We start from the raw sequence: 24,126 nt of genomic DNA, 5'->3' as shown, positions 1-24,126 counted from the left end.
GTTTTGTCGTTTTATTGAACCAGTAACTGTGACATGCAACAAGACACTACGCGCAGAAACAGGTCAGATGACAATCAAACATGGTGGGCATGTGGTCACAAACATTAACACTTTCTGGTATCTGCAGTAACAATGGATTCTTGGGACTCGGGAGTTATGATTTTATTTTTTTGCTGAGAACAAGTTCCATGGGGAAATAAATGACTGAAAAATGATTATATTTATATATAAAAAGAATGTTAGGAATAATACTAGTTCCTTTTAATTATTTTAAAAGAAATAATAATATTATCATTATTATCATCAACTAAAAGGTTTTAAATTAAAACCACTACAAAGAAAATATGCTTACTGCCTTATTCTTTTTAAATAAAAAAGAGAGAGGGAAATTCATAAAAATGGTGAAGCACACATTTGTACAGTAATGGATAAATGTGACCCAGTTAACAACAGAAATGAGCCTTGCAATATTATATTTCTGATATTCTTGGCAATGACAATGCTCTGATGATGATGATGATGATGATGACGATAATGATATGATGGCTTGAATTCAATGACTTTGTACAAGGAGGTAAAATGATGATGAAAATCAAAGTAGGGTTGATTTGAGCTAGTCAAATCGATTGCACTGAAATTATGGATGAGTGTGTAACAGTAACATCACTTGTCAGGCATCCCTCAGAGGTCCAGTCTCTCTCTCTCTCTCTCCTCATACAGGCACTCAAATGTGCATGCACACATACACACAAACACACGTGCACGCACACACACACACACATCTAGAGCAGTATTTCTCTCTTGTCTCATCCCCCTCCCTGCTCAGCTGCGACACCTGTACACATCACTGCTCAAGAAGACATCCATCCATCTGAAACAACCCTCAGCCTCATCCCTTCCCAAGAATTAAAAGTGAAAACCTTTAGATATCTTCAGTTCTTGTGTATTGGGGGTGACAGAAGCGTAGCAAAAAAAAAAAAAGAAAAAAAAAAAAAAAGGCAACACCCACATGTAAGCTCAACCAATCTCAGCAAAATTAAAATGAAATAAAATGTGCACACTTACAAAAAGCCAACACATGTAATAATGATCTAAGAGTTTCTCTCCCCTACCAGTTCTTTTAATTTTTTAATATTTCTTCAAATGACAGCAAAAATCAATACATCACCAGACAACCTAGCTTTAAACCCGAATTATGAGATGAGCAGTTTCAATTCCTCAAGGATGTGTCACTGCGTTCCAACAAATCCATATATGCTACATCACATCTGCTAAGCAGATGCCTGACCAGCACCAAAACCTGACATGATCATTCAGGCCTTGAGTGCATGCACTAGCATTTGTATCAGAGTGGATTTATTTTGCCACACAACACTCATGCCGCCATGGGTTCTTTTTCAGTGTGCCAGATGCATGCTGAACACAAGACCTCAGTTTATCATCTCATCCGAGTAACTACACACTCTGTTTTACAAGTCAAAGTTGGGAGAAAGGGCGAAATTGGGACCTGAACAAAGACCTTCATGAACACTGCATTGGCAGATAAGCGTCTTACTCAATCTACCACTAAGACCCTGGAAGATGAGCAATTTAACAACAGAAAGAGAAGAAAAAAGATAATCCTTGTGGGCCGATCACCTACCTTCATCATACAACACAAAAAAAAGGTTTTTGATTACAAGAGACCACAATACTGTCTTCTTGGGCACCCTTTAACACTGCACCAAGTTCTGATTTATCTACAACACCCTCGGACCGAGTACAGGTATTTCCGCTTTGCATTTGTGTGTGTGCTTGTGTCCATGTACACATGAGCAGCGTGCATATGAAACACCTATAAATTTGCTGAGCATATTTCTTTCTACATTCTGACAGACATACAAATCAGTACATTGATTGATTATTCATTCACCTACACAGTGAATCTCTACATCTGGGGGTTAAACAGGTAAAATGTCTATATATGTTCAATAAAGGATATATTGCTATTCTTCAATTAGTATGATTTTTTTTGTTCGTTTTTCTGGTTCAAGCATAAATATCCAATTGCAACACATCACTGCTCATAAAAAAAAAATTTAAAGGGAAAGAAAATGGTAAAAACTTTGCATGACTCAGGACATCAGGACTTGAATGACCACTGGATCACTAAGGAAATCCTTCAACGCTAACACTTCCATGTCCATTTATTTTGTGCCACTTAGCTCAACAGCCAGTTTCTGTGGCCAGTCCATTCTCACGACTCAAATAATCTGTCTTTTATCATGGTCAATCGTTTCTCACAACTATAAGGCCAGTGTTATACCATAGCTAAATGGCCAGTCTTTTCATGCCAAATGGTCAAGTGTTTTCTCATTGCCAGTTTTTTCCCATTGCTAGGGTATACTTTGACTTAGTATTTATGCAGCCCATCTGCATAAACCATGACTGATGCGGGCAATGCCATGCAACTGGAGCAAGACAGAATAAAAGTACTAGAATAAAAGTACAGACTTGGTTGGTCCATAAAATTATAATAAATCATTGCAATACCATTAATGCATGGCTGCAATCTAAAATTAATGATCAGATTTTGATCTTTCCTTTTTTAGAATCTTCTTGTTTCTCTCTTTTTTTTAATTTTTCCGTGAGTCAAAAATGCTCTAGTAAGAAATGGACACATGCAGTGAAAGACTATCCCTCTCACCCTTTGAAAACAAAACACTATAAAAAAAAAATATATATATATATATATAAAAAAGATCCACGCCCACCTCAACACACTTACTTACTCTATATTTCCCTGATTAACTAACTTTGGCCATGGTGAGCTTCTTTCTGACTGGTCTGACCAGTGGTCTTGCATAACATGGGGGTGATTCTACTGCGGTCTTTTGATTATAAGGTGAAGATAGAGGAATGTAATAATCACCCATCAACTCTGTTTATGTGGAGGGTAGGAGGCTCAATGGTGGTGGTGGTCATTGGTGTCAGCTGTACCAACATATATTTCAAGCTACCTGAAAGGCCAACAGAGGAAACAATCCATCCAATGACCACTTTTTTGCAAGTGATATATTTCCAGACAATGACAAACAAATAAAACCAAAAAATCTGGAGCACCACAAAAGCAGAAAATAAGGCTGAGGGATCTTTAAAACACCTTTTTCAGTGTTTGACCTGAATAAAGACAAATGGTGCTGCAGCTGAGCCTTTCAGGAAAATAAAAATGAAATGATGGATTCTAGAGATGCTGTAAGGGTAACACCTGTATCTTGTTATTACAATTCAACACAATGCATTACACAGGTTAAGAAGTAACCAGCCAACTACACGTTTGGCCTGGCACAACTGAAGCTACACAACTATACAAAACTCATACGCCAGCAAATAATGGTATCCAGGGATGCTATAAATAAATAGTTTAAACATATATACAGCCACCCTGTTACTACTCTGATGATAAAAAAAATATAAATATATAAGAACACAATCACTCTGAGAGATGTACACATCTGCTGCTTAACCAAGCCATTCGCTCAGAACAGAAACATGATAGGGAGCTTTATGTCCTTCCGTTTACATACCAGTTAATGCAAATCTTTCCTATCAAGAATACACACCAAACTTACAGCTTCATACAAAACCACAGAAAACATGAAATGATCTGGAAATGAAGACACTGAAAGCGCACACACTGACTAGCAAAGCATATACATTTTGTGACAAACCAGTTCATCACTCACACAAACAAATACGCACAGCATAAACACACGTTCAGACTCCTGACACCATTTTCAATGCCTGCATTTTTTTAACGCATTTTCAGACACTCGACACACTATTCTGTCATCGCATGTCAAACAAGCACTCCTCTTTTACTGTCTTTTTATAAAAATAAAGAAACAAAACCAAACCAAACAACATCCAATTATACATAACAGATGAAATCTCAAGCCAACGGTTGCTTCAAGCCATGTCAACAGTGGGAACTGTTCTGAACCTAGCTTTCTGAGAACTGTGAAGATTCAAATGACTTGCTTCACCCCTTTACTGCTGCTGATGAGAATGCTTATCCATGAAGCACTGTCACCTCACTGAGATAAGAGAGCTCTGCCGGTCAGGTCAGTCATCACTCTTTACCTCAACGTCTTCCTCTTGGGGAAGCATTACTTTTGCTCAGTAAAATCAGTTACACCACTGGTAAGTACACGGTAAGTAGGAACCGCCTTTCAAACTCATGTCACATTAATCTCATTTCATCAACGTTTGGTAGACATGGGGTTAAATGACTCACTTCAGTTCTCAGGCAGAAAAGGAACTATCAATGCCATACACACACCAAATGAGGATGTTTCATCCATGTGCACACAAACCACAATGAGCATGCAGTCTCACTGTCTTGCATCTGTCATAGGGAAAACTTTTCAATGTTTCACAGAAAATCGCCCCTCAAAAAAAAAAAAAAAAAAAAAAAAAAAAAAAAAAAAAATTTGCTAATAGCTCAGGCAACCATACAGGGCTGAAACACTGAAAATATCAATTCCACAGAACCTATTTAAAAATATGAAAAAAAGAAGAAAAAAAGGGGAAAGAAAATCAGGGAAAATTACAGTTACAATCAAGCATATCAACATAGAAAAAAGACATTTCAAGATAAAGCAAAACATTAAAATCTTTTCACTAACGTACTCACACATCCCCTGGCCCCCCGCCCCCCCTCTGGTGCACACTGTTGTTATAACTTGTGCACACACAAGAACAACACAAGTACACTTCTTCAAATGCAAGAACATGAAATCTGAATACCTCAAACAAAATGCATAAGTCATACACTATTCACACACACACAAAGAAATTAAAAAACAAACAAACAGAAAAAGGGTGAAGCTTTTCACGCAAGGTAGCCAAGATGTGTACACAGACAGAGCAGCGATGACTTTGAACACCCGCCAGATCAACAGAGCAACAGGCAGAAGTAACGTTAACAAGCCACCTCCATCCCTGGCCGGGGCAAAACCTGTAAAGTGCACTGTACAAACACTGTTCAACAACATGCATGTCAACATGGCGTGGGAGAGAACAGGTCATCCATAGTTTCATGTAAGAGAGATCTACTGATAATCACGGGGGGAGAAACAGAGACAGGAAGATTCCATGGTGAAAAAAAAAAAAAAAAAAAAAAAATCCTGCCCTCTTGTCCCGTAACAACGAAGACAGTGCACATTTTGCACAGTAGTCTCAAAAACAGAGGAGGAAATGTTCTCTTTTCTGATGAAAATTTCTCTTTGATGATGCTTTGTTCACTGACAACTTCTTTCACACGAACGTTCAAACTCTCCTGCCTCTCTCTCTCTCTGTCTTGCACACAAACTATTTACAGGCATGGGGCATATAGCAATTAAAGCCAGGTGACAGTGAAAAAAGAAAGGGGGTAAACTACATATGCAAGTACTGCTGTCTGCGTTTCTCCTCACCAGCAGAGCCAGAAGCTGAACGAAGCATGCAGGGTGACACTCAACAGAAAGCACAGAAAACAAACCAAAGAAAACCACACAGACAGAAGGGAAAGAGAACCAGGGGAGATGATCAATCACAAATTACGTCAGTGGTCAAGGTTCTCAACACCACAAAACCCAACAGACAAACCACCAACCACAGTGCTGCCTTGTAACAATGAACAATTCTTTAACTCAGGAGACGCCCCCCCCCCCCTACCCCCCCAACACACACATTCACAATGTACACCAAGCAAGTTTCTGTTTACATGTGATCCCATCAGAAGATGGAGAGAAAAGCTGCAGAATGGAGGAAGAGTGGAAAATCATTATTGTTATCATTATTATTATTATCATTATTGATACTTATGAAGCACCTATCTACAATGAGAGTTTAAACTCAGAGTGTTTAACAAACACAGAGTCATTAGCAAAATTCATTTTTTTAGACTCAAGACTGGTTTATTGTCTATACAAAGGAACAGAAATTCAACAAGTGCAAACACACACAAAAGGCTTCATGCCAGCTAGCATTTCAACTGTCCTTACAGAACAACTAATTGTGATTTTTTTTTTTTTTTTTTTTTTTTGAGCTGCTATCCCGAAACCCACATTCAACTTTTAATTTAAAAAACAACAACAACTGTATTTCAAGTTTCTATTGTGCATCAAACTTCACATTGCACATATTAAAGATGATGGTAACCGAAAAACGTTTTTTTTTCATGGGTTATTAATTTAGAGGGAATTTCCCTTGTTACATGATGTTTCAGTTGGAGTTGGGCCACGTGACCCTCACGCCATGATCTGTGCCGGTCTGCTGGCCTCTGGCTCTCCTATCTCCTCACACATAAACACTGATACACACAATGACTCATTCAAACAGAAAGCAAAACCACCACCAAATAGTCCACCAGCTGATAGTAAAAGAACTATGAACTGTAAAGATTAGCAGCTCTGAACAGAAACTGAAAACAGTTTATTACCATGTTGAAAGTTCACTCTGTTGACTAAACAACAACAATGAAAGTCCAGTCTGACTGCAGACATGATGTGAGAATCCAGAATCCTGAGCTATTCATCCTGACATAGTTGTCTCTTTTGGCCACTATGCTAATGCCCACACAACCTGGCAAGACTTTTGCAAAGGAAGAAAACAATATGGCAATACATGTTTATGACACGTCATCTTTTTTATATCTCACAATTACTGTCAACGGATCTGCACATGAACAATCAAAAAGAAAAGGGACAAAGGTTCATCCACTAATCACATGCAACAGCTTTACACAACATGTGATTTGGAGAAGGAAATGCTAATGAACTCTAAATACAGGTTTCCACACAATGTAGACAAAGAGGCTAAACCCAAACCAACTAAACATTAAACTAAGCAACTCAACAAAGTCAATCGAACTAAACAGTGTATCTAACTATCTAATCAAGCTACGCACACAGCCAACTGCAGGATCTACAATGCTGCTACCAACACTACCATTTTCCACACACACACAAAACCCCCCGTCTTTCCATGACAGCCAGACTGCTGAATATCCAAACAAGCCATCCGACAGACAAAAACACATCACCCTATTCTAATTTTCAACATCTACACTGATGCCACAAGGACCTAAGCATACAATACAGGGTTTTCATGTGCAACTAGTTGAGCACACCTCTCGTTGTGGTGCTAACAATCAGCTTTTGTGATCACAAAGGCAACTGTACCTTTCGACACAATGAAGTTTGTAACACAATGATTACCCTCCTCCCCCGGTCAAAGGTGAATTGTAGAGGGGGTAGGAATGTTATATATATGTTATATATGAATAACAGTTATCATTGACCACTCTGAGTTCTAAACATTACCGGATGCTGCGGTCTGCTGGCCAGTGTTTTGCTAGTGGTACAGTCAGTTCTGTCTGCATCTTATTTTCTCTCCACATGTTCAGGAGTCCTGCCAATGTGGACCAGTATCGTGTACTTTGAATGATGTGTTCTATGTACTGGGCTCAACATGAACACAATAGTGCTTGTACTCTGAATGATATGTTCTATGTACTGATGGTCTCAACACGAACACACCAGTGATTTTTCAGTCCTTGTGCATCATAAACACTACAGTCTACAACATTCTGGAACGTGCTGGTTACACTGATACAAAAATTAATCCTCTATTGTGACCAATCCTTTTTGGACCATGCTGACCACACAAATTATACAAAAACCAATGCTCTCATGACCAATCGTGAATCAGTGTCTGCCATGCAGACTCAATCTTCCATTGTAACCAATACTGAATCAGCGTCCTCCATACAGCCTAATCTTGCCTTGTGACCAATCTTAAATCAGTGTCTCCTATACAGACCCAATCTTGCCTCTTATTCTATCTATTTCAGTGTCTTCCATACAGATCCAATCTTGCCTTGTATTCCATCTTATTTCAGTGTCTTCCATACAGATCCAATCTTGCCTTATAAACCATCATGAATCAGTGTATCACACAGCCCAATCTTGCTTTGTAACCCATCATGAATCAGTGTCTTCCATACAGACCCAATCTTGCTTTGTAACCCATCATGAATCAGTGTCTTCCATACAGACCCAATCTTGCCTTGTAATACATCATGAATCAGTGTCTTCCATACAGACCCAATCTTGCTTTGTAACCCATCATGAATCAGTGTCTTCCATACAGACCCAATCTTGCCTTGTAATACATCATGAATCAGTGTCTTCCATACAGACCCAATCTTGCTTTGTAACCCATCATGAATCAGTGTCTTCCATACAGACCCAATCTTGCCTTGTAATACATCATAAATCAGTGTCTTCCATACAGACCCAATCTTGCTTTGTAACCCATCATGAATCAGTGTCTTCCATACAGACCCAATCTTGCTTGTAATACATCATGAATCAGTGTCTTCCATACAGACCCAATCTTGCCTTGTAACCCATCATGAATCAGTGTCTTCCATACAGACCCAATCTTGCCTTGTAACACATCATGAATCAGTGTCTTCCATACAGACCCAATCTTGCCTTGTAACACATCATGAATCAGTGTTTTCCATACAGACCCAATCTTTCCTTCTAACCAACTGTCTTCTCTTGTACCCATCTGAAATGATTAAGTATGTGTAATTAAAATGACATGACAACCATACAGATGCAAAAACTACAGCCCAACAAAAGCCAAGTGGGGGTGGGGGATGAGGGACAAAGCATTTCAAATCAAATCTCACCATCAATCTTCAACAGAAACCAGATCTTCTCCAGGGAACAAAAAATAAGACATTCCAAACCTGCTCACAATCAACATCAACTGAAAAAAAATTGCTTCTGGAAGTGCAAGGAACCAACAATTGCGGCAAACCTGGAGACAAAAACAACCAGCAAGTCAGGCTGTACCTCAAGGTCAGCTGTCTTTCTCACAGCCATCTGAACGGAAGGAAGCGCATGATCCTTTGTGACGCAAGGTACACTCTAAACATGGCCCTAAAGTCAGCTATGTGCATCATGGGAAAGGTAATGAGCAAGAACATTTTTACTCTACATGCAGCAGAATCTGCTGCAGCTTACTGCTACTGTGAGCTTTCTGTTTCTCTCTATACTCCCCCCACACCCCTTGAATAAATATTGCTCTGTATATCCAGACACAAATGTCACATGATGCAAGTGTGTGCTTGGCCGATATAAAGGGGCTGCATGCAGTATATTTGATACATTTGCTTTGACCCGTCTGGATGGCACTGTCTTGCACTGGGATGTATCAATCTTAAGCTACACAAGTTTCTCTGTGTGAAATCTGAGCTGCTCTCCCCAGAGAGAGCACATCACCAAAATTTGGGAGCAGCCTCCCGCCAAACCTCCTTGCCACCCTCCCACCACACCCCCTAACCCATTCTGTAAAATGAACTCTCTGCATCTTAAGGTTTCTCTGACATTTCTCTTGGAAGTGTTGGAATCCATGATGTAAACCATAACATTCATTCCTCCTGAACACAGTAAAAAGAAGACAGAAAGTTTAACACAGTAATGAGCTATGATGGATTCTACAGGTTAAGAAAAAAAAAAAGTTAAATTTTTGAATGGCAAAGATCAAGACACAAACTTGCATGCCCTGAAAGGTAATGAGGTTACAGTACATTGTGTGACCATGCTAAGGAGCTGAACCAGTGCATCATGTGGTGTGTGACCATGCTAAGGAACTGAACCAGTGCATCATGTGATGTGTGACCATGCTAAGGAGCTGAACCAGTGCATCATGTGATGTGTGACCATGCTAAGGAGCTGAACCAGTGCATCATGTGACCATGCTAAGGAACTGAACCAGTGCATCATGTGATGTGTGACCATGCTAAGGAGCTGAACCAGTGCATCATGTGATGTGTGACCATGCTAAGGAACTGAACCAGTGCATCATGTGATGTGTGACCATGCTAAGGAACTGAACCAGTGCATCATGTGATGTGTGACCATGCTAAGGAACTGAACCAGTGCATCATGTGGTGTGTGACCATGCTAAGGAGCTGAACCAGTGCATCATGTGATGTGTGACCATGCTAAGGAGCTGAACCAGTGCATCATGCGATGTGTGACCATGCTAAGGAACTGAACCAGTGCATCATGTGATGTGTGACCATGCTAAGGAGCTGAACCAGTGCATCATGCGATGTGTGACCATGCTAAGGAGCTGAACCAGTGCATCAGCATCATGCGATGTGTGACCATGCTAAGGAACTGAACCAGTGCATCATGTGATGTGTGACCATGCTAAGGAACTGAACCAGTGCATCATGCAATGTGTGACCATGCTAAGGAACTGAACCAGTGCATCATGTGATGTGTGACCATGCTAAGGAGCTGAACCAGTGCATCATGCGATGTGTGACCATGCTAAGGAACTGAACCAGTGCATCATGTGGTGTGTGACCATGCTAAGGAACTGAACCAGTGCATCATGTGATGTGTGACCATGCTAAGGAACTGAACCAGTGCATCATGTGACCTTATCTCAGAATCATTCACTATGTACACTTTCAACAGGACTGCAGTCATAAAAAACCCATGACCTTATCGACACACATTCCATTACAAAAAAAAACAAAAACAAACAAAAAAAACCAAAAACAACCAACAATAAACCAAACAAAACAAACCAACTCTCTCATGTCATTCAATGATAAAGCAATGAACAACAACAACAAAAAAAAAACCCTACAAAAACACACACACGTTATGTTTGCCTTAAAAACACCTTCACACATGTGAATTTGATCATACTCAAAAAAATATTTCAAAATGGTTTCACTAAGTTCTTTCATGCTGCCACCTGACCACGAAGAAAAAAAATGTTTTGCCATTTTTATCCAGAGTCAACATTTCCAATCCACAATGCTGCAGTGGGCTGTCTTCAGTACCATGCAACAGGACTTTCAGACAAAACCCAGGACCAAGATTTCGTCTTGTCACCCCGTCATGTCCAAGAAGTGAGAAACGTGGAGCCTGTAAAGAAACAAGTCAAGTGGAAAGAACCGGCTGTGGCTAACATGTTTCACACCTGCAACAACAGCAGTCTGTACCCCCCCTTCCGGTCTGATGCTGTGTTTCTGGTGCAATAACAGAGAAAACAGATGAGAGTTTCTGCCTTCCTGAAACTTTCAGTTGAACTTGCGCTGCCAGAAAGCCCCGATCAGTCAGCTTCTTCTGTCAGAATCCTGTCAGCTAGCTCTGCTGTTTGTCTGAATCACCATCTTTTACTGTTGGAAAACATGTCTGGAGTATTTACAAGTGCTCTGTGAATTCATCAGTTGCTCTGTCATCTGTTTTATCATCCCCACTGGTTCTTGAAGACAGGATGAAAGGAAGGACGGATGGACGGAGGGAAAAACCAGGCTTTTTTGTTACTGAGTCCCAACAAACTGACCCTAACATTCGTTAAAAGATATCTGATATCTGAAACACATATTCTGATTTTCTGCATTCTTGCACACACAGGGGTTTGGGTACCAGATGCTCTGCACATGTTGGCAGACAAGAAGAATGTTGACCTTTCACCCAGCACTGGGCATTGCCAGGATTCAATCTCTGCACCTTATTGGAGTCAAAAACATGTAACCACAACTCAAAATCCAGCTGGCACCTATCTTCCCTTCAGCTGTCACCCCATGAACCATGCAAGCTGAATGCATGTTACTGTGGTGTGATCCCTGCTTTCCTCTTGCCCAAAAGATACATTTCCACAATGATCAGACAGAACACCAAAGTCATGCTCCAAAGAACAGAAGAAACACATTTCTGACAACCCTGCACATCTCTTCTGTGCATTGTATGCATCTGTTCAGCTTTACTCTGTCTTGCGCTAACAAAAACCAGATCATGTTCTGAACTAAGAAACAGCACTGCTGAAGCCAAAACGTGCTGCCAATATGATACTGCTTTTTATGCTGCAGCCATCTAACATGAATAAGCCTATAATTTTAATCTCAACAACAGTCTAAAGTAGATCTGAACTGAAATTAATATGTTTTAAAAATTTTTTTTATTAACATTCCTTTTATGATGTGAAGCTGTTATTGTATTCATCCGATTGTCACCGACTGCTTACAAGATTAACACTTGACAGCCAATATCAATGTCAACAGACTACTGAATCCCAGTCAACAACACTGTCAACAGAAAAGCACATCAGCCACAAAGCTCAGGCAGAGGGGGCAACAAAAACGCATTCCACCCACTAGCAAAGGTAAACAGATTACAATGCATAGTCTGCAAGGAAAAAAGAGAGAGAGGGGGACAGAGGAAGAAAGAGGTGAAAACATTTGAAAAGCCAGGCAACAAAATGAAGCAGGGTCATCTAAAGACATCGGGTTTTTTTCTTCCAGATTTAAGGCAAAATGAACACAACTCGTCTATTATGCATAACTAGTTTCCAAGCACAGTGTGACAAAGTCCGACCAATACTCCAATCATCTACAACACACAAATAGAGCTCCTTGGTCTGAGTATTCCCACATGAAACATCACAAAAACAACACATATGCAGAAAAACAACAGACCTGAAAAGTGTAGTAGCAATAGTAGTAGTGTTAACGGCAGACTTGACTAACAGCTCAGTGTCAGAGACAGTGGCCTTTATCACAAGGAGAGAGTAACATACACACATTCTTTCTTTTCTTTAGGTTTGGAAAAAAAAAAGAAAAAAAAAGTGAAATAAACACCCAAAGTTTCTTGCTCAGCTTTGTACCTTTCAGTTCTGCAACACAAAGTTGTTCAAAACCCTTCCATACTTCACACACACACACACACACACTGTAATGATCTTTTAACTCTATGTGAAAACACAGCAAACAACACATAACTACATGCCCTTGCACACGTGCATACAAGCTCAGGCACAGTCACACACACACACACACGCACACATGCACCAGCACACACACTCCGGCAAAACGGGACCCTGATTTCTCAACAAAATAACTGTCAACATATAAAACAGCAGACGAACAATGTGCCTACAACACTGCATAGCAGAGCTTTCTCTTGATTTTTTCCCCAGTTAAGTTAAATACATATCAACAATCAATTCTATGTCAGAACACACCAAATTATGATACAATAAAAAAAGAAGAAGAAACCCCCCCAAAAAACAGGAGACAAATACGTATGTTTACCAACACACACTCTCACTCACACACACAGAATAAACACACGCACACAAAAAGAAAAAGAAAGGAAAAAAATACAAGTCAAGCCATATAAACATTCCTTCTTTTATCACGGAAGCTTTGGCACCAAGAAGAATGTCAGAGAAGGAAAAGCGTCCAATCAGAACCTCCTCCCACTTTGTCACGCGTTCCACTGGAACAACGTCCTGAAATGAGCTACACCATAACCCTGCGTGGTGTCTTTCCTCAGCTTCCTGCTTGGTCAGGTGCAAACCCTTTCCAACCCTAATAAAATAATATAAAAATGAAAGAAAGAAAAAAAAACAACCAATGGTCGAAAGTCACTGAACTGTGTACTAGAGAGAATGGAAAATGTGAGTTCACAGACCACAAAGTTGTCTTGTTTCGTCCTATACTGTATCTTACTGAGCTGTAGAGTTCCCATGAGGTTTTGAACCTGACACCTTCATCATGATATGTAGCATGGCTGGCATGCTGTTGTTACCAGTGTGTGCTGACAGGTGTATGTGTGAGGGAGAGGGGTGTTAGGTGGGGTGACCAGATGTGAATACATGTATGTGAGTAGAGGAGTTTATGTGTTACAAGAAACAAATGTTTGCTTTTTTTATTTTTCAGTCGAAATGATATGCATTTTTCTTCGATTTTTAGTAATCAAGTTATTTTGATACATATTTTACTGATTTATAATATTCTGAAAGTGACTGCATTTTATATGTTTAATGCTACAGGTACTTGAGCCAAAAGACAAATATCTGTGAATTTACAGACAATAAAGTTGCATCTCACCTTAAGGACACACACTGCCTGTTCATAAGATTTCTCTCTCTCTCAAATTCTTCAGATAAACCCAAAACATCATGAGAAAGAGAGGATAGGCAGATAAACATATTGAGAGACTAACAGGCAGGCAGAGAAAGGGGAAATAAAGAAATGGGGAGAGAGAGAGAGAGAGAGAGAGAGACAGAGCAAACACGAAACTTCTGTAACAGGCTAATCATCCTCCCTCCATAATGGGGTGGAACTGTGACATAAAAAAAAAAAAAAAAAATCAACATACTATAACAGGCACCCTCCACTTTCACAAACGTTATATATATCTCTTTTTTAAATCAGCTTCTATACACTTCAGCACGCTCCAATCTTCAAAAACCATTTTCAGCGTCATCGTCTATAAGAAGAGATTCCCTCCACTATCCAACAAGTGGCGTTCACCCCTGCAACAGTTGAGATTTTTGTTTTCCCACAGAGGTCAACGCAGTCCTGCAGCACACAACCTCTGTTTATCGTCATGAGATTTATAACAGCCCAGTCGCAATACCCACGCAACAAAGAAAGCCAGCGTTTCGCAGTGCAGCAGCTTTTGTAAAGTCCTCTGTACTGTTCCTCTCCCTTTCAGCTCCACACCAACGTTAACAGGTAACACAACCTCGCGGCACTGAAAACACTCTCCCTCCGTCCACATTACAAGCAGCATGCAGGCGAAATGCTTACACACTCGTAAACACACACACTCACACACACAGGTAAAACATGTGTCTAGATGACACTGGCAGGCAGTTTGTCAAACACATCGTTCTTGGTCGGCTGAAGGCTGCCGCGTCGCCGTGGTAACGTGGTGTCTGGACAGCCGGCAGTGGCCAGAAGTTCTGTGCACGCCAGCGACTCCGAACTCCGAGCATACCACAGTGCATTGCGGCCTTCGTGGTCCACCACCTTGACATTGGCACAGTACTGAAAACACAGCGTAGTGTAATGTGACTACACACTGACAAAGTACTGACCAACACAGTATAACGTAAAGTGAATATACAGTACTGTAAGCACAGCAAAATGTAAAGCAACATCACATTGACACAGTAATGTAAATACATCAAAATGTAAAGTGAAACACAATGACACAGTACTGACAAACATATCACAATGTCAAGTCACAACACACTGACACAGTACTGACAAACACTGACATAATGTCAAGTCACAACACACTGACACAGTACTGACAAACACTGACATAATGTCAAGTCACAACACACTGACACAGTTCTGACAAGCATGACAAAATGTCAAGTCAGAACACACCGACACAGCCATGACTAATATGACACAATGTAAAGTGATAACACACTGACGCTGTACTGACAAATATGACACCATGTAAAATGACAACACACTGACACAGCAATGACAAGCATGGCACAATGTCAAGTCACAATATACTGACACAGCACTGACAAATATGACACCATGTGAAGTGACAACACACTGACACAGTACTGACAAACATGACACAATGCAAAGTGACAACACACTGACACGGCACTGACAAATATGACAACATGTAAAGTGACAACACACTGACACATTACTGACAAACGTAACACAATGTCAAGTGACAACACACTGACACAGCACTGACAAATATGACAAAACATAAAGTGACAACACACTGACACAATGCTGACAAATATGACACAATGTAATGTGACAACACACAGACAAAGTACTAATAAAATATTTGCCTTTGGTTCACATGTGTGATTGAGTGTGTGCACATGTGTGCATGCGCACGCGTGTCTGTCTGTGTGCAATTGCATGTATACATGTGGCCTTGTGCTTATCAAGTGCTTGTAAGACAGAGCATGTACACCTCCATATGGTGTCAGACCATAGAAACCTGTCTGTGTGTGGGCAGAACAGTCCCTAACTCACACATATCATGAGCTGAACATAAACAACACTAACAGTCCCAAATTCACCCACAACAACAGCTGAACATAGACAACAATGACAGCCCCCAACAGACCCACAACAACAGCTGAATGTAGACAACAATGACAGCCCCCAACTCACCCATAACAACAGCTGAACATAGACAACAACGACAGCCCCCAACTCACTCACAACAACAGCTGAATGTAGACAACAATGACAGCCCCCAACTCACCCACAACAACAGCTGAACGTAGACAACAATGACAGCCCCCAACAGACCCACAACAACAGCTGAACGTAGACAACAATGACAGCCCCCAACTCACCCACAACAACAGCTGAATGTAGACAACAATGACAGCCCCCAACAGACCCACAACAACAGCTGAATGTAGACAACAATGACAGCCCCCAACTCACCCACAACAACAGCTGAATGTAGACAACAATGACAGCCCCCAACTCACCCACAACAACAGCTGAACATAGACAACAATGACAGCCCCCAACTCACCACAACAAGAGCTGAACGTAGACAACAATGCAGCCCCAATGTAGACAACAATGACAGCCCCCAACAGACCCACAACAACAGCTGAATGTAGACAACAATGACAGCCCCAAACTCACCCACAACAACAGCTGAATGTAGACAACAATGACAGCCCCCAACTCACCCACAACAACAGCTGAACATAGACAACAATGACAGCCCCCAACTCACCCACAACAAGAGCTGAACGTAGACAACAATGACAGCCCCCAACTCACCCACAACAACAGCTGAACGTAGACAACAATGACAGCCCCCAACTCACCCACAACAGCTGAACGTAGACAACAATGACAGCCCCCAACTCACCCACAACAACAGCTGAATGTAGACAACAATGACAGCCCCCAACTCACCCACGACAACAGCTGAACGTAGACAACAATGACAGCCCCCAACTCACCCATAACAACAGCTGAACGTAGACAACAATGACAGCCCCCAACTGATCCACAACAACAGCTGAACGTAGACAACAATGACAGCCCCCAACTCACCCACAACAACAGCTGAATGTAGACAACAATGACAACCCCCAACTCACCCACAACAACAGCTGAACACAGACAACAATGACAGCCCCCAACAGACCCACAACAACAGCTGAATGTAGACAACAATGACAACCCCCAACTCACCCACAACAACAGCTGAATGTAGACAACAATGACAACCCCCAACAGACCCACAACAACAGCTGAACGTAGACAACAATGACAGCCCCCAACAGATCCACAACAACAGCTGAACGTAGACAACAATGACAGCCCCGAACTCACCCACAACAACAGCTGAATGTAGACAACAATGACAACCCCCAACTCACCCACAACAACAGCTGAACACAGACAACAATGACAGCCCCCAACAGACCCACAACAACAGCTGAATGTAGACAGCAATGACAACCCCCAACTCACCCACAACAACAGCTGAACACAGACAACAATGACAGCCCCCAACTCACCCACAACAACAGCTGAATGTAGACAACAATGACAGCCCCCAACTCACCCACAACAACAGCTGAATGTAGACAACAATGACAGCCCCCAACTCACCCATAACAACAGCTGAACGTAGACAACATTGCCCAAGGCTGCCGCTATGTGCAGAGCTGTGCGACCATCATCCTTGCCATAAGGAGCGTTGATATCGTCAGGTGAAGCATGGCCCAGAATGATGATGATACTGCGAATGTCTTCACGCACCAGGGCATCAATCAGTTGCTGTGGACATGGACACACACAATCAGTTCTCCAAATCTTGGTGTCATGATAATTTACATCATTAAAATAAATAAATAAATAAAATATGTTGATATCTTTGGTCCAGCTGCCTCATGTAAAAAGTAAAGTCCACTGAACAAAATCTAGCTGCAACCTAGAAAGAAGATTTTTTCAACAAGTTACCAAAAAATTGTCTGAAAAAATATATCAAACCGAGATGGTTAAGTTGAAGATCAGTTGTTACTCTTGAACGATGGTAATAACAATTACAATAAGAAAGATCAAGGACAATTCTGACCAAGCACAATTCCCTGAAAAATATCAAGGCTCAACTTCTGTCTTGCTCCTTGCCCCAGTTCCTCGGGAAGGGGGAGAGGGGAAGAGTGAAAGAGAGGGAGAGAGAGGGTCTGAGTGAGAGAGAGAGAGAGGGAGGGATGGAGAGGGACGAAGAGACAGGGAGGAAGGAGGACAGAGAGAGGAACAGAGACAATGAGACAGGACGACAGGATGGGCAGCAGGAATGAGGGAGGAGGAGGAGGAGGAGGTCAGTCACCTGATTGACAGGGATGTCTACATATGGCAGAGGTGGCAGGAACTCTTTAGCTTCGTACTTGGCCTTGATCCACTTCTCCTTCTCCTCCCTGCAACACCACATTGTACACACCCCTCAGGAACCAACCCACGCCTTGACTGTCCGCACACACCACACATGATTTAACACACACCACACACATGATTTAGCATACACCACACACCATTTGACACACACAACTCACACCATTGACACACACCACACACACAATTTGATACAAACCACACAAATGATCTGATGCACACCACACACACAATTTCACCACACACACAATTTGATATACACCACACACAACACAATTTGACAAAAACCACACACATGATTTGACACACACCAAATACATAATTTGAAACACACCACACACACAATTTGACACATACCACACACATGGTTTGACACACACCACACACATGGTTTGACACACCATACACACAATTTGATACATACCACACACAAGATTTGACACACACAATACACCATGTTGGCCCAAATGGTAATATCAATGATGGACAATACACAGCTTTGACGGACAAAGCTATTCTCTCACACACACACACACAAACACACCCGGACACACACACACACACACAAAATCAAGATACCTGCTGGAGGAGGAAGTGGGTTTGGAGCGGCCTTTGGTGTTGGCCTCCCACACACTGTTGGCCACGTAGTTACCAATGGACGTCATCACTTTGGTCACCTCCGCCCTGCACACCCACATGATGCATCCACATCATACACCACACCCACATGACACATCCACATCATACAACACACCACATCAACATGACACATCCACATCATACAACACACCACACCCACATGACACATCCACATCATACAACACACCCACATGACACATCCACATCATACAACACACCACACCCACATGACACATCCACATACAACACACCCACATGACACATCCACATCATACAACACACCCACATGACACATCCACATCATACAACACACCCACATGACGCATCCACATACATACAACACACCACATGACACATCATATAACACACCACATTCACCTTACAGCACACATCATATAACACACCACATCCATCTTACAGCACACATCATATAGCACACCACTTCCACCTTACGGTGCACATTATATAACACACTACATCCACCTTACATCATATAACACACCACATCCACCTTACAGCACACATCATAGAACAAACCACATCCATCTTACAGCACACATCATATAGCGCATCACTTCCACCTTACAGTGAACATCATATAACACACCACATCCACCTTATATCATATAACACACCACATCCACCTCACATCATATAACACACCACATCCACCTTAGAGCACACATCATAAAACACACCACAACCACCCCACATTGCACATCATATAATATACCACACCAAACGTACAGTGCACATCACATAACACATCACAACCACCCCACACTGTACATCATATAACATACCACAACCACCCCACACTGCACCTAACACACCACAACCACCCCACATTGCACATCATTTTACAAACCACAACCACCCCACACTGCATCAAACATGCACATTCAACATCCCGTAACCCGTGTCAGCATTCAATTTGTGGGTTAGGGAAAGAACAACACACCGAGCATACACATCAACATGTCGCCTTCATGTTAAATCAATGATCAACACACACACACACACTCACACAGACCCATACACACAAAAATACCAAATCAAACACACAACCCCCAATCACACACACATACAAGAAATCACACCCACACAAAGACCCAAGTGCGCACACACACACACACACACACACACACACACACAGACACTGTCTGGCAGGCCAGAGACACTTACGGCCAGTCGTCCAAGTCGAGGGACCTGACCCGTGATATGTGTGTCCCCACATTGCGGTGCACCCCACAGCACTCAATGCAAATCACTGCCCCCAGGTTGATGCTGGCCCAGCTGGGACCTGTGCCACACAGTTCATCATTTCATTCATCAGTCAGTGAAGTAACTGTGCCACACAGTTCATCATTTCATTCATCAGTCAGTGAAGTAACTGTGCCACACAGTTCATCATTTCATCCATCAGTCAGTGAAGTAACTGTGCCACACAGTTCATCATTTCATTCATCAGTCAGTGAAGTAACTGTGCCACACAGTTCATCATTTCATTCATCAGTCACTGAAGTAACTGTGCCACACAGTTCATCATTTCATTCATCAGTGAAGTAACTGTGCCACACAGTTCATCATTTCATTCATCAGTCAGTGAAGTAACTGTGCCACACAGTTCATCATTTCATTCATCAGTCAGTGAAGTAACTGTGCCACACAGTTCATCATTTCATTCATCAGTGAAGTAACTGTGCCACACAGTTCATCATTTCATTCATCTGTCAGTGAAGTAACTGTGCCACACAGTTCATCATTTCATTCATCAGTCACTGAAGTAACTGTGCCACACAGTTCATCATTTCATTCATCAGTCAGTGAAGTAACTGTGCCACACAGTTCATCATTTCATCCATCAGTCAGTGAAGTAGCTGTGCCACACAGTTCATCATTTCATTCATCAGTGAAGTAACTGTGCCACACAGTTCATCATTTCATTCATCAGTCACTGAAGTGACTGTGCCACACAGTTCATCATTTCATTCATCAGTGAAGTAACTGTGCCACACAGTTCATCATTTCATTCATCTGTCAGTAAAGTAACTGTGCCACACAGTTCATCATTTCATACATCTGTCAGTGAAGTAACTGTGCCACACAGTTCATCATTTCATTCATCAGTCAGTGAAGTAACTGTGCCACACAGTTCATCATTTCATTCATCAGTCAGCGAAGTAACTGTGCCACACAGTTCATCATTTCATTCATCAGTGAAGTAACTGTGCCACACAATTCATCATTTCATCCATCAGTCAGTGAAGTAACTGTGCCACACAGTTCATCATTTCATTCATCAGTCAGTGAAGCAACTGTGCCACACAGTTCATCATTTCATCCATCAGTCAGTGAAGTAACTGTGCCACACAGTTCATCATTTCATCCATCAGTCAGTGAAGTAACTGTGCCACACAGTTCATCATTTCATTCATCAGTCAGTGAAGTAACTGTGCCACACAGTTCATCATTTCATCCATCAGTCAGTTTAGTAACTGTGCCACACAGTTCATCATTTCATCCATCAGTCAGTGAAGTAACTGTGCCACACAGTTCATCATTTCATTCATCTGTCAGTGAAGTAACTGTGCCACACAGTTCATCATTTCATTCATCAGTCACTGAAGTAACTGTGCCACACAGTTCATCATTTCATCCATCAGTCAGTGAAGTAACTGTACCACACAGTTCATCATTTCATTCATCAGTCACTGAAGTAACTATGCCACACAGTTCATCATTTCATCCATCAGTCAGTGAAGTAACTGTGCCACACAGTTCATCATTTCATTCATCAGTGACTGAAGTAGCTGTGCCACACAGTTCATCATTTCATTCATCAGTGAAGTAACTGTGCCACACAGTTCATCATTTCATTCATCAGTGAAGTAACTGTGCCACACAGTTCATCATTTCATTCATCAGCCAGTGAATTAAGTGTTTTTTTTAATTCAATTTTATATAACAACTCAGTAACATACGGCCATATCAACACATCATCAGACAGCCAGTTAAACAAGCCAAAGAAATGAAAAGAAAAGAAAAGAAAAGAAACTTAAAAGAATGAAAAGAAAACATCAAGGATTTGACAGAAGTAATATCCAGGAACGCGTGCACACATACAAAATGTGTCACACAGTTTACAGCTTGGTCAATCATCAGCACTAACTACTGCATCAATTGTGAAACAACCACACACACACACACACACACACACACACACACACACACACACAACCACACACACACACAACCACACACACACACACACACACACACAACCACACACACACACAACCACACACACACACACACACACACACCCACACACACACACACACACACACAACCACACACACACACACACACACACACACACAAAATACACCCCAAACCAACAAATAAACATAAAGGAACAGCAGTTCCATCATTTACTCCTTGTTGTGCCTTACACACTGACGGAGATACCTTTACCTCCCCCCCTGCCCAAGGACAAGGTGACAAAAGAAAACAGGGCTCACTGGGAGTGCCGCAGTCAGCACAGATGGTGTTTCCTCGCGTCATTCTGATGGTCTGCAGGCACGCCTGGTCAACGTTGCTCTGCTTCTGTCACAAAAAAAGAAAAAGAAAAAATACACCTCAACTGTCACACAGTCTTCTTCTTCTTCTGCGTTCACTCGTATGCACACGAGTGGGCTTTTACGTGTATGACCGTTTTTACCCTGCCATGAAGGCAGCCATACTCCGTTTTCGGGGGTGTGCATGCTGGGTATGTTCTTGTTTCCATAACCCACTGAACGCTGACATGGATTACAGGATCTTTAACGTGCGTATTTGATCTTCTGCTTGCATATACACACGAAGGGGGTTCAGGCACTGGCAGGTCTGCACATATGTTGACCTGGGAGATCATAAAAATCTCCACCCTTTACCCACCAGGCGCCGTCACCGTGATTCGAACCCGGGACCCTCAGATTGACAGTCCAACGCTTTAACCACTTGGCTACTGCGCCCATCTGTCACACCGTCAAACCACCTCTCTCCCAAAAACACAATAAAAAGCTTTATTGATTGCCTAGCAGACGGCAGACTATTTCAGCAAGACCCCTTATCACGGAGTTGCAGCAAAATTTTGGCCAAGAGGAGCAAAGAGATAGGCCTGGTTTTCACCAGTTTAACATGGTATTGTATCTAAAAAGGCTAAAAAGCGTTAAAGATCCCATTCATCAGGGCAGTGAATTCATATCCATTGTGTCTAGGTTCAGCATAGGATGGCGGGGCCAATTTCTCTCCTTTGCCCCGCCAATCCTCTGCTGCTGTTTTCGCCTTCCACAACTGGTCAGGTACCCCTTCACACCTACATGGAGTGAGGAAAATCAGAGTAAAGTGCCTTTCCCCAAGGAATACCATACACAATGGCGGCTCAAACCCTGGTCAATGGTGAACACTGGACCAGAAGTTTAACTAAACCAAAACTACCAAGGCATTAAAGATTATTACAGACTGCAAAAAACACTGTTATGAATACATCAATACACACTTGTCAGTGTATATGTATCTATATCTAACCATCTCTCTCTCCTCTCTTTATGCATTTATATACAGATGATCAAAATTATCATTTAATGCAAGTATCAAATGGCGTAATAAATAACAATATTGGCTGGAATGCTTTGAGAACTGAATCCCAACTTCACCATGTTGTCAATGACACCCCCCATCCGTCCCCTCCCATTGATGTGGATTCCCTTGTATTGTGGCCCAAGGCACAATAAAACATCCAAGTTCCAGCTCTTTCTCCCTCTGTTTCTCTCTCTCTCTATATATATATATATTCTTATATAAACATTAAGATTTTTCAAACATTACAAACAATACAGCACAAAGGAAAAAAGGTTCTGCATAAACCCCTGACAAATTGCTCCACTGCAGAAAGAGCTATGAGGTCAGCAGGACACAGAAGTAGGTGTCAGGCACACAGGCTGCCTCCCACCGTCTGAACCTTTGGCCACTCAACAGCTGGATAACTTCAACAACACAGAAAAAGAAGACACACACAGAAAAAAAGACAATCAAACAAACTGCTACATCCTCACGCACTGCAACAGGTATCAGTGGACATTCTACAGCGGGATGGACTGTGTGGACTGTTTGAGGGGAAAAAGAAGGGAAAAAGAAAAAGGAAAAAAATCACCACCAATACC

At 41.7% G+C, this 24,126-nt stretch overlaps 1 protein-coding gene across 3 annotated transcripts in view; it reads right to left on the bottom strand.

The window, feature by feature from the left end:
* Positions 1-10,305: 10,305 nt before the first annotated feature.
* The window catches only part of LOC143290382 (arf-GAP with GTPase, ANK repeat and PH domain-containing protein 1-like), a 77,652-nt gene continuing 63,831 nt past the window's right edge, over positions 10,306-24,126 (bottom strand). For all 3 annotated transcript variants that reach the window (XM_076599769.1, XM_076599767.1, XM_076599768.1), the window contains 6 exons: positions 22,444-22,528; positions 20,105-20,222; positions 18,860-18,964; positions 18,219-18,306; positions 17,498-17,665; positions 10,306-14,902 (listed from right to left, as the gene is read on the bottom strand). In XM_076599769.1, coding sequence (XP_076455884.1) covers positions 14,708-14,902; positions 17,498-17,665; positions 18,219-18,306; positions 18,860-18,964; positions 20,105-20,222; positions 22,444-22,528 — 759 coding nt within the window. In that variant the 3' untranslated portion in view covers positions 10,306-14,707. The remainder of the gene's footprint in view (positions 14,903-17,497; positions 17,666-18,218; positions 18,307-18,859; positions 18,965-20,104; positions 20,223-22,443; positions 22,529-24,126) is intronic.

Source organism: Babylonia areolata, chromosome 15, assembly GCF_041734735.1.
Source record: "Babylonia areolata isolate BAREFJ2019XMU chromosome 15, ASM4173473v1, whole genome shotgun sequence".
Classification (NCBI taxonomy): Eukaryota; Metazoa; Mollusca; class Gastropoda; order Neogastropoda; family Buccinidae; genus Babylonia; species Babylonia areolata.
This window is presented reverse-complemented; position numbering and strand designations above follow the sequence as displayed.